This window comes from Suricata suricatta, chromosome 1, assembly GCF_006229205.1.
Source record: "Suricata suricatta isolate VVHF042 chromosome 1, meerkat_22Aug2017_6uvM2_HiC, whole genome shotgun sequence".
Lineage (NCBI taxonomy): Eukaryota > Metazoa > Chordata > Mammalia > Carnivora > Herpestidae > Suricata > Suricata suricatta.
This window is the reverse complement of record NC_043700.1, coordinates 91,030,735-91,043,927: the sequence shown is the minus strand read 5'-3', so window position 1 is coordinate 91,043,927 and position 13,193 is coordinate 91,030,735. Positions and strand designations below refer to the sequence as shown.

The following is a 13,193-nucleotide window of genomic DNA, read 5'->3' as shown; positions in this document are numbered from 1 at the left end:
ACATTATATTAGTTTCAGGTGTATAACATAGTGGTTAGACAAGTCTGTATGTTATGCTGTGTTCACCACAATTATAGCTACCATCTGTCACCATACGACATTGTTACCATACCACTGACTATATTCCCTGTGCTGCAACTTTCATCGGTGTGATGAATTCATGCTGTAACTGGAACCTGTATCTCCCACTCCACTTCATGAATTTTTGGCAATCTCTTCAAGTTCCTCCTCTCTGGCAACCATCAATATGTTCTCTGAGCTTATGAGTCTTTTTCTCATAAACCATATTTTGGTTGTATATTTATTAAAAAATTCTTTTTATAATAAAAAATCTCTCTCTGCCCCTCTCCCCTACTCGTGCTCCCTTTCTAAAATAAAATCAATAAACTAATTAAATTAAGTAAAAATTTAAATGCTAATAGGTGGTGACTGGCTGGCTCAGCCATAAGAATATGTGACTCTTCATCTCAGGGTTGTGACTCTGGGCCCCATGTTGGGTGTAGAAGTTACTTAAATAAATATTTTTAAAAAATCAAGTGCTAATAAATGATTTCCAAAATTCCTAATTTTACAAAAAAAAAAAAAAGATTTCTTTCCTGAGGCTATAGTTATCTATACATGACAAAGATAATTTAGAGAAAATAATTTTAAAACCAGAATTACTAGCCTAACTATTATGAGCAATAGAGTGGTAAGAGAGCTTATTGTCCAGTTAACAAAATAAAATACTTTCTAATGAGAAGTAAACTGGACATTCCTTGATTTTTAAATGAGCAGAGTAATGATTATACCCATATTCATATTTGAAAGCATTTAGGAAACTGAAGATTATGTGTCAGAAAAATATTTGTACATTTGGGAGAATTAAAAATTCTACTTAAACACACAAAAATCTAAAAATTTATGAAAATTAATTTGAATTATAGAAAGCATTGCACTACAAAGTTCATGGAGTATAAGAAACATACTCTGAAAAGTTTATGGCATGGAACCAGAAGTGGTATTTGTAATAAATTTGAAAAGTAGCATTATTAGGTATAGATACATTAACATGAAAATAATAAAAAATTCTTCTAGTACTTCTATCCTGCTTTTCCTATTTGTAAGTATTCTCCATCATATTATTACTTAATATTAGGTGGCATTCACAATTACCATTTAATAATTATATATTTTTTAACTGGATGGATATACCTAAAATTTCATCATTTTCCTATTAGCATGTAAAATTTAATCACTTTCCTATTAGTATAAATAGGCAACCAATTTATACTTTTAAATTTGTCTTCTATATAAGAAAATGAAACACTATTTACAACTGGCCAACATGAATAACCTTCAATCTATTGCCCATTATCTCAATTGACACTGAAAAGGATATTAACCATTTAAGATAAGAAATTCAATATTATTTCTATTTACACAGAAAATCCAAATTTCCTTAAATTGGAATTAATTATTTTAGAGCAATGTTACCTTTTAAAACTAAGCAAGAACAGGGGAGCCTGGGTAGCTTAGTCAGTTAAGTGTCTGACTTTGGTTCAGGTCATGATATCATGGTTCAAGTCCCATTTTGGGCTCTGTGCTGACAGCTTTGAGCCAGAGGCTGCTTCAGATTCTGTGTCTGCCTTTTTCTCTGCCCCTCCCCTGCTTGCACTCTGTCTCTCTCTCAAAATTAAACATTAAAAAATTTTAAAATATAAAATTAAACAAGAATAGTCCCTAGGGAAAAGGAAAGTAGGCACCATCTTAAAGTAGTTATGTGAGGTTTTTTTTTTTCCCATAACTCCACATGCTTTGTTGCAATAGCTGTTTCTCTGAAGATGGAGGTGATAGATAGACAGACAGACAGACAGAACCAGTGTGATCTTTTTTCTTGAGGAATGACAATGATGACAAATATATAGACATTATATATCTCCTAATGCTGACAAACTTAAAACAGTGAGTCACACACACACAAAGGAAAAATAAAGCTGATCAGGGATATAAATGTAAAATCATAGCAGTCAACCATTTAAAGAATTTTCTAGCAATGTGACTTTCCTCTCTCGTAGTCTTGTAAAGTAAAAGGAACAATTTTTGCCCCCTTTACCTGGTAGATGAACAGGAGCAGAGGCATTCAGTAACTTGCCTAAAATTACCAACGGACTTGGGAAATACTATTTCCGCTTTTCTAACTACCCCAAACAGTATTTCTTCAGAAAACACAAAGAGGATTCACAAACCCGAATATGGAATGACATGTGAAAATTGGAGCATTTCCATTAATTACAAAATTTCAGGGGAATAAATATTTTAGAAGGCCTATTAAATCAAAATGAAAGAGAATAACAAAAAAGCTATATACATCAACAGCTTTTCTTATCATTTTGTTGTAATATGTATCTTCCTGGCCTGCAAAAGTCAATCTACCTCAAAGTACTTAAGAGTATAAACCATAAAACTTACCTAAATTATAAAAAGGAGAGAAGATGATCATTATAAAAACAGAAAATCCTCCATCTCTGAGTATATTAAGATATACCAATACATTCTCTAATAAAATTTTCTGCCAACTTTTCTAAGGAGACCTCATTGCTAAATGAATGTAAATACAAAACTTCATAAAACACGCTCTTTTCTTGATTTTAGACGTCTGACTTAGAGCAAACTGAGTCAAGAGTTAATAAAACCAATCCTACTTTTAGGCAAAATGATGTTTATCAACTCTTGAATAGAAAAGAATGATTTAGTGGTTTTTAAATTTTTTTTTAAATTAAAAAAAATTTTTTTAATGTTTTTTATTTATTTTTGAGAGACAGAGAGAGACAGCGTGAGCAGGGGAGGGGCAGAGAGAGAGGGAGATACAGAATCTGAAGTAGGCTCCAGGCTCTGAGCCAGCTGTCAGCACAGAGCCTGACGCGGGGCTTGATCCCACAACAGTGAGATCATGACCTGAACTGAAGCTGGACGCTTAACCGACTGAGCCACCCAGGCACTCCAATTCAGTGGTTAACATACTTCTTTAAACTATATTAAGCTGTCTTCTTCACATGTTTTGGATTTCCCCCAGGAAGCATTTAACTTATGAAAAGGTGTTTTAGGAACAGTTTAGTTTTTCCTGTAAGATCATAAAGAATATAACATTAAGAAATAGAATTGTAATTGGATGGATTGCTCAGAGAAAGGAGGATGTGTGGTCTGACGTACATTTCTCTGCATTTATGATATAACCAGAAGCATTACCTGACAAGCCAGAAGTACCTCCCATTCTACTACCCCTTTACACAACAAACATAAATGTTACTGATTCCAATATTTTGATAACCATATTTGGCTACCCATGATACTAAAATAACACAGAGCTATCCAAGGAAAACAAATTTTAAATGGTATTAAGTCTTTAGGTATAATTAAAAAAAATAATAACAGAGGCTAGCTTATATAAACTAAAGTTATTTTGACTACTAAGGGCTCATTTTGACATTAACATTTCAGTAATAACTAAGAGAATTATATTCTGTTCATTTATCAAAGACTGATATAATGCTGATATAAAAGTGGATTTGCAGGAGTGCCTGGGTGGCTAAGTCGGTTAAGCGTCTGACTTCGGCTCAGGTCATGATCTCAAGGCTAGTAAGTTTGAGCCCTGCGTTGGGCTCTGTGCTGACAGCTCAGAGCCTGGAGCCTGCTGCGGATTTTCTGTCTCCCTCTCTCTGCCCCTCCCATGCTCACGCTCTTGTCTCTCTAAAATGAATAAAAGTTAAAAAAAAAAAACAAACAGTGGATTTGCAATATGAAGAAAATTCTTGCTACAGAAAATGAACAGCAATTCAAACCAGTTTCTCTTAACTGTACTTACATCATACTCTAGGACATCATTTTAAAAATGAATCTTTTTTTTTAAAGTTTTTTATGTCTTTTAATTTATTTTTGAGAGACAGAGAGAGACAGCACAGCAGGGGAGGGTCAGAGAGAAAGAGAGACACAGAATCTGAAGAAGGCTCCAGGCTCTGAGCTAGCTGTCAGCACAGAGCCCGACACAGGACTTGAACCCACTGACCGTGAGATCATGACCTGAACCGAAGTCGGATGCTCAACTGACTGAGCCACCCAGGCGCCCCAAAATGAATCTTTAAAATTTTTTTTAATATTTCAGAGAGAGAGCGTGTGTGTGAGCTTGGGACGGGCAGAGAGTGAGGGAGACACAGAATCTGAAGCAGGCTCCAGGCTCTGAGATGTCAGCACAGGGTCTAACGTGGGGTTTGGACCCATGAACCGTGAGATCACGACCTGAGCTGAAATCCAACGCTTAACCAACTGAGCCACCCGGGTGCCCCCAAATAAATCTTCTTTAAAGAATGTTAAATACATCTAAGTGACATTATACTAGAATTCAGATTTCATTAATACTCCTTAAGAGTTAACCTGTGGCACAGATTTTAAGTTCAAATTTTAATAAATCTACTAATTAGTGAATCCTGAAACTGCTTACTTTAATATAATTAGGTAGAATGGGTAACATATTTTTGGAAAGGCAAAAACATATGGTTACTGTAAGAAAATGTCTTAAATATAGTGAGCAGAAATTCCAGGAAGAAGTACATATCTAAAATATTTAACAGATATCTCTGTGATTATGAGGATGAAATGGAGAAAATTCTAGAATGAATATTTCAGTTATTTCCGTGGCATAACAACCATTAGCTCTCAGGGACAACCTTTAATTCATTAAAGTTTACAAACAGCCTAGTTTTCTGGCCTGTTTTGACAATAGTTTTTTGTGATTATGAAAGTAACTTAAAAAAAAACTTAATTATACTTGATATTGAATAATGTATTCCAAATAAGATTACAGTGGGCCTAGGAACAAATGAAGCAATATGTAAAAGTGACTGAAAGAAATCCAAGTAATAAATATTATTGTTTTACCCTTAGATTTAGGAAGTCCCAAGACTTTTAGAAGGCAGTGTGGTGAAAATGAAAGAATACCCCTCAAGAAGCCAAGATAACTGGGTTCTTGAGGCTTCACCCAACATTTAACATTATGCAAGTCTTAGAGGCATTGGTATAAAATGGGGAAAATATCTAGTTTGGCCTCCTACGGTAGGCAGGTAAAATACTTTCCCCAACTCAATCTTGGTTCTGAAATTCAAACTAGACGGCTGTCAACAACACTGTGGGTTAAGCTCAGTGGCATTGGCCCTTGCTTATGACTTATGGTGGGGACAGGGAAGACTGAAAAATTAAAACCCCAGGCCTGTGCCAGATATGGGAGTGGAGACTGAGTTTACACAGCCCCCATAGGATGAGAATTCTAAGGTGAAAAAATAGAATGGTCTTAATTAGCTATTGGAATTTAGTGAACAGTAAAGGTAGTATTTCAAGTGTTGGGGAAAAAATAATTATTCTATGAATAGTGTTGGAGTAATTGCATAGCCTTCTGTGGAAAAAAAAAATCCTTATTTCACATCTTAAAATAAATTCCAAATGGAACTAAAAATCCAAACCATAGAAGTATTTTAAAAAAACTACATATTTTTAAAAATAATTTTTTTAGTGCAAAAAACCTTTTAGTAACTTGTGATAAAAAACTCAGCAGCCATAGAAAGAAGATAAATTTGAATACATAAAACCCAAAATTTCTATGTGGTTTAGAAAAACACCATAAATAAAGTATAAAGACAAATAAACTAGGAAAAATGTTAGCAGTTAAGATTGATTTCAAAAACTTTTTAAAACACAACTAAAATCTATAGGAAAAGACCAATATCATGACTAAAAACCTGTACCAAAGAATATATGAACAGATAATTTGTACGAAAGGAAACATAAATAACTCAATACTCTGAAGTTATCCAACCTAACTAAAAAAGAGAAATATAAATTAAAACAATACTGAGATACCATTTTAACTTCTCAGATTGACAAAGACCAAGAAGTTCAATATCGCGTTTTTGGCAAAGGGGTGAGAAATAGGCATTTCCATGAAGTGTAAATTGGTCCAATTTCTATGGAGGGCAATTCAGAAATAAAGTACCCAAATTAAAAATATCCTGTAACCTATGTCTCAGTAATTTTACTTCTAAGATTTTCCTTTTTTTTTAAAATAATTTTTTTAAATGTTTATTTTTAAAGAAACACAGAGCATGAGTGGGGGAGGGGCAGAGAGACGGAGACACAGAATGTGAAGCAGGTTCCATGTTCTGAGCTGTCAGGAGAGCCTGATGCAGGGCTTGAACTCAAGAACCGCAAGATCATGACTTAAGCTGAAGTTGAATGCTACCTCTTTCTCTTTGACCCTCCTCTGCTCATGCTGTCTCTCTCTCTCAAAAATAAATAAAAACATTAAAAAAATTTAAAAAAAGAGAAGAAGACAGTGGTATAATATTATTGAAGATCTGAGATAAAACAATCTACAATTTTATATACTAACCCTATACTATTATTCCTGAATAAGGGCATATGTAGACAGAATTATTTTCCTATCAATGAAAAAACTATAGGACATACCTCACTAAAATGAGAGCTGAACCCTGAACAAAGGAATGAGGTACAAGAAATGACAGTGAATAAAGAAAATGCTAACTTGCTGGTAAATTAAATGAGGATTGACAATTTAAAAAAAAGGTAGTACTTCATGAGGGAGGGATTAGAATGAAAGTTTTCTAAATGTTTTTGTTTTTTTTTTTTTTTGAGAGAGAGAAAAAGAAGATAGTGTGCATACATAAGCAAGCAGATAAGGGGCAGAGAGAGGGGGAACATAGGATCCCTGCCACACTGACAGCAGAGAACACAATGTGGGGCTTGAACTCACGAACTCACGATCATGAACTGAGCTGAAGTCGGATGTACAACCTACTGAGCCACCCAAGCACCTCTAGAGTGAAAGCTTTCTAAACATACAACATATGGCTGTATACTACACAACTGCAAGAGACACCATCCACATTTGTATGCATGGTAGTTTTGTATATTTATTAAATCAATATTCTCTCAAACAGCAGTAGAGTATCTTAAATAGAATTGTTTTTTTTTTAAATTCACAAAGAAATGTTCGGCTAACAGTCCTATGTTCTTCAGAAGGATAGTGTCTATAGCAAAAACCTTGAGGAAATCACTAAAAGAATGGTAAAAGAATATATCCAAATAAGTAGGGAGAAAAAGTGGAAGAATTAAAAAAATCAACTTGTGAAGGAAAAAAGTAGATAAAAGGAGGCAAAGAAACATATGCCAAAGATAAGTTACTAAGTAAGTTGGTAAAAATAAATCTCAATATACCAGTAATGATAAAACATATAAACTGATTAAGCTGTTTAAAGACAGTGTTGATATTAAAACTAATGGAAAATGTGGTTATATGTTCTCTATAGAGGAATAGTAAAACATGCCACAGGGGTGCCTGGGTGGCTCAGTCGGTTAAGCCTCCGGCTTCGGCTCAGGTCAGATCTCACGTTCGTGGGTTCGAGCCCCACATCGGGCTCTGTGCTGACAGCTAGCTCTGAGCCTGGACCTGTTTCAGATTCTGTGTCTCCCTCTCTCTGACCCTCCCCCTCTCATGCTCTGTCTCTTCTGTATCAAAAATAAATATAACATTAAAAAAATGTAAAAACAACAACAACAAAAAAAACATACCACTGATCGGTGGAAAAAGAAACACTGAGGTAATACTAATCAAATGAAGGCTGAAGTCAAATCTCAAAATCAGTAAAGGTGAAGGGAGTTTCTCTGCTGGTTAATGCGGTACGATCAGTTCTGGATCTAGTGTTAGATGGCATCAAAACATTCTCACACCCAATCTTTGTATGGCTGACTCCTCTAGGTTTTCGCTTAAATACAATCCCCCTTTCTTGACAAACTAATATAAATAAAGCACCTTTCTTAACCACCTATTTTAAATAAAGCCCTTTTTTAAACCCTCTATTACATACCCCATTCATTTCTTTCATAGAATATTTAATTATAAATTATAGTTATACACTGAATGCTAGCTAGTTGTTTGTTTTCCTAAATTTCTACACAGGTAGGAACTCAACTGTTTTGAAAACTCAGTTAACTCACTTTTCACAACATCTTCTTTAAGTAACACTGTACTGAAATCCAGGCAATTCCTTTTCAGTATTTAAAATGGAGATAAAGCCCTATCTTAGCTATCTTGAGATGGTGCCAGCTCTATCGAGGTTATTTAGTGATGTCTGTCATGGGTACAGAGGGGAGGAGTGGTCTATGTCACAGATTGTTGAATTATTAAGAGAATATGAATGGCTAACTCTAGATGTTACTAAATCTATGTTCTTCCACCACGAATAACATATTCTGGTCTCATATGGGCTTTTAGCTGTCCTTTTATACTTAGTGTTGGTATTTAACACAAATATAATTCCCTCAAAGATTAAAAATAATGACATGATGCTGAACTCAGAGTAGGTATTATAGAAATAGCTAGTATAAACTTGAGCAGAGTATCAAAATTCATCAGAAAACTTAGCTGATCCTTTTATTTTACTGAGAGGTAATGGATATGTATGGCCGTTAGCCCACACAGACCCAGCCGGCTTCAAAGCAAGGAGCTGGGATGATGGCCGGGCTGTATGATTAGGATACCCATGGAGGAAGAGTTCAGGCTGGACTAGTCAATACGCGGCAACTTTTGCTCCAATTGTAATTTTGCAAATTATAAATAAAACGTAACATATTGGAGATAAAATTTAAAAAAGGAGGAAAATCACATGTGCCCTTTTCATGGCATACTTCTTTTATATATGACTTTTTCTTTTCCAGTGGAATTTAAACGGAAGTTGGAGAAAATACAGCTTTGGTCTGTGTCAAAGAAAATGCTACAGGGAAGAAGGGGGAAGCCATATATTTAAATTTATGAAATGCAGGATAAACTATTATAAACAATTATACAAATTATACAACTGTATAATTGTTTGCCATTCTAAAGAATAAACAAAAACATTTTGGTAGAATTTCACTATAGTAATATTAAATCAAGTTACTTAAAATTATACTATCTATTTCAGTCTTCCCCCTCTGACTCTAGGAACGTGTGAAATTACATTTTGTTGTGATACAGTGGGAAGGGATGGCCTGTGAAGTCAGTTACACTGTTTGATTTCTAGCTTTGCCACTAAGTGATTTTGAGCCAAACCTCCTTGAGTTTCAGTTTCCACATTTGTAAAATGGGAATGTTACTTGCCTCCTAGGGCTGTTTGAAAATTAAATGAGATAATAAACTCAATAAATGGAGTTTCCTCCATCTCCTCCCTTGACCTCTAGAATCAATGTTGTTGAAAAGACCTCTTTGGAAAGATGGAAACACTCTCTGGTAGCCATGTGGCTACTGAGTAGATATGTGACTAGTGTGATGAAGGAACTCAATTTTAATTACATTTAATTTTAATTAACTTAAAGTTAAAAAGCTACACATAGCTTGTAGCTACCATATTGGACAGCAAAACATACAGCCATGAAAGTATGTTTCTTTGAGGCTTTAGATCCTTATGGGACCCTGGAGAGGGTATCAAACAATAGTAAGATTCTCTACAAGTTTATCCCAGAATGTAGTGTACCTGAAATAGTACAGATAGGTTTTGCAGTCAAATGTACCTGGATTTGAATGCCATGTATGTACCTCAGACTCCCCATGTAAGGGGAAGAATACTTACTAACCTCACCGAAGCACTGTGGAGATGACAAATTAATAGATATGATGTAGTAGGTGCTTAACAAATCTTTCTTTCTCCTCCCACATTCATTGTTTCTTACACGACCACTTTCCTCACATGCTGGCCAAGTGCCTGAACTGTTACTAAATTTAATGCTGACAAATGTAGTTAATGCCAACTGTTTGCCAACATGTGTTTACTCCACTAAACTGTCAATATTTAATTTTTTAAGAACCTGAACTTTAAAAATGACTAAGAAAACAGTGTCTTCAACATAGAAAACCAACTCACAAAACAGTACTTAACTCTAAAACTATTATTGTGAAATGAGAGTAGATATTGGTTAGGTACAGAAATTAGGTTTTCTGGCTCTTTAGCTCTACGATTGTCAGGCTAAGATTGCTTCAAAGTGCTCAGCTGACTTGAGGGTGAAAATAAAATTAAAACCCAAACTAAACTTATATCTGTTCCATAGTTAGAAATTTGCTTCAACATTTTTGGACAAAGTGCTATGTCTATTAATGTGAAATGTCAACATATTCCAAGCCCATTGATGATCTATTTTCAAGGTTCTTTTCCATAATACAACATTCCAAACATCTCTACTAGGTTGAACAATAAATACTTAGAATAAAATAACTGATTACCTCTAGGCTGTTCATCAGGACCTGGGAACTGGTAGAAGTCAATCTAAAACTGATTTCTCTGTGTTATGTGAGAAGCTCCTTAATGCTCAAGTCACACAAAGGCTATCCACGTTATATCTACGACTCTTAATTTTTAATTTCTGTTGCAGAACATTTGACACTGGAGGCTGCTAAACTATGTCCAGAACAGCTTTTCCTAGCTATTTGCAGATAGTGGCAAGGTATGATGTATATTTGTTTCCATTGTCAGTTTAGATAGGGGCTACAAAAGGAGATCTTTTAGTTGGGTAAGTGCCATATTGAAAATTTTAAATTGTACACAATTTCTAGTCACTGCATATACCTTTTAAGATTAATAAGAAAAAACTTCATGTACAAAATACTGTGTAAATCCTTGATTAAAAAAGTTATTTAATTTGGTCTGTTCATTTAATTTTTACTTTGTTCCTATTCTCTTGTCCCTCATACTCTTAAGAAAAAGTATTAACCATTTTAGCCAAGTTAAGTAGGTAGATATCTGCTCTACATATTTACATAACCAGAAGCAAATACTTTATAAGCTACCTATGATTTGGTTAAATTCAATGTAGATATACACACATAAATACAAGCAACTAAGCAATTAAATAGTTCAAGACATAAAATCTCCAATTTCTTATTCCTATTTCACTTAACAAACCAAAGCACTTCTAAAATATATTCCAGCCACCAAGCACTGAAATCAAAAGTATATATTTGCAAGTTCCAATAAATCTCCTGTACTAACAGATTAAATCAAGAAGGAAACCAACTTGTTTTTAGACTTGCCAACCTCTTTGACTTTAAGGCTTGAATGTACTCTTTCGAATAACAGGTCACTCTAGGTCCCTAACTTTATTATTTATCTTTTATTGTAGTCACTTTTTCTTAAAGCTTATAATTAATTACATATCCAGGATGTACAATGTTGCTCAATTTTATTGTATACCAACAGGTTCCATGAGTCTGAACTGGAGTTTATTAGCATAATCTGAAATGTACCCAGTAACTACATTGAAAAAGAAGGGTTTCTAACCCACTGACCCTACATACACAGTTCTCTGAAAACAAAGTTCTAAAAACCTTTAACTTGTAGAAACCGTGCACTGGGGTGTGGATTTATAACACTTTTAAGCGTTCCTGCTCAGTGAAAATACAGTAAGTCATTATCAACATGTATTTGAATACTTGCCTTCCTAACTATAAAAAAAAAAAAAAAGAAAGAAAAGAAAAAGAAACCAGACAGGCCCGCCTGCTGGGTATTTGAGCTCCACTTCCAAAACTCAAAGAGAAAATCCTTGCCAGTCTTTATTAAGATCTACATTCTGGTCTGTCTTCATCCTACATACATGGTTAATCTTGGAAAGCGGCTCCATACTAAAACTGGTTAAAAAAAAAAAAAAGAATCTGAGGTGTTGCTTTTATGCCCAGACTTCACAAGCTAAACGGTGGAGACTTGGAACTACGTGTACCTACCTAAACGTGGCCGCAATGGTAGAGGCAAAAGAGATCAGTGGTTAAAAAGAGTAAAGACAGGAAAGCTGTGAATTACGTGGCCTACAACGAACTTCATGTTAGTCCTTTAGACATCTCCCCTCCCTCCGGCCCCTAGCCGTCCCAGGAATCTGAAAGCTCAGGAAAGGTTGTAGGCCAACTTGACAGGCAACGACTAAAAGGATTTTGAAAAATCCTGCAGAAGAAAAGGCTTCCTGGAGAAACGGGATGGGTGAAAGATGAAAGCTGAGAGCTGGTTCCTGGGGCAACACAGAAACCCCGATTTCGGGGGGTGGAAAGCTGTAAGTGCCCGCAACTGGGGGTGTGAGTGGGGCGGGCCGTCCCAGGTACAGTAACCAGGGCACTGGGGTTCAGACGTCAAGAAGGCTGGGCCAACTAACCCGGTGCCCAGCCCTCACCATCAGAAGGGGGTCGCACTTGACCTACAGGAGGTCTTTCCCCTCCCCTTCCAACTCCTCCTCACCCGGGCCGTAGAACTTGCTGCCTTTGGTCACGTCGAAGACTTTCCCATTGACCGCGAGCAGGATGCGCGGGGTGCGGGACCCGTCGTACTGGCGCAGCTGCTCCAAGCTGAAGTCTCGCTTCTTCATACGAGGCAGAGAAGCAGCGGGACTCTCCTCGCCCGCTCCGGCCCCGGCGCCCAAACCCCGCCGCCCCCAGCGCACCCACAGCCGGTAGGCCCCCAGCAGCACCAGCGCCACCAGCGCCACGTTCAGCAGCATCTCCCCGCCCTCCGTCAAAAGCGCCAATGCCGCTGCTGCCCAGCCGCCCCCTTCTTCTGCCGCTCCCGCGCCGCCCGGGTTCTCGCTGCTGCCGTCGCTGCTGCTCTCACTGCCACTCCCCAGGGTGCCTAGCTTCACGTACCCATCACCCGCCGCCATCACTGCCCGCCAGCGCCTTCCTCCTCCTCCCCGCCCCCTGCCCTCCCCAACCCCACGGCCAACCCCGCCCATCTGAGGCCTCTAAGCCAATAACATGAGGTGAGGGGGCGGAGTCAGGCTTGCTCTGGATTGGGTGTTGACGGGGTAACGTTGTCTTGGCTCTCTCCTTCCCCCTCCCTTCTTTTGCAGACCGCGCTCGCGTGCGACGCCCCGCCCACCTCGCCCCACACTTCCCTGCTTTCGCTCATCGCCTCCCTTGCTGAAGTAGAAGAGGGGGGCGGGCTTGAAGAAAAGATGCAGAGCCGGCCGCGCGCGCGCACTGGCCGGGTGAGACTACGGCGCGTGCGCGGGTTCCGGAGCGCCACGCGCTCTCTTTTCCTTTGCAACCCCTCCGGGAGGCAGGCTCCGCCTGGTCTTCTCGCAATGCGCGTGCGCCCTGGAATCGCGTTCCTTCCCAGGTCTGAGTTCGTGTCTGTGAA

The 13,193-nt window shown here is 37.5% G+C and overlaps 1 protein-coding gene across 1 annotated transcript in view; it reads right to left on the bottom strand.

Annotated features, from left to right (window-relative positions):
* The window catches only part of PGRMC2 (progesterone receptor membrane component 2), a 17,686-nt gene extending 4,941 nt beyond the window's left edge, over nt 1–12,745 (bottom strand). The window contains exon 1 of the mRNA XM_029941088.1: nt 12,297–12,745. Within this exon, the coding sequence (XP_029796948.1) occupies nt 12,297–12,714 (418 nt within the window). The 5' untranslated portion in view covers nt 12,715–12,745. The remainder of the gene's footprint in view (nt 1–12,296) is intronic.
* Nucleotides 12,746–13,193: the final 448 nt, after the last annotated feature.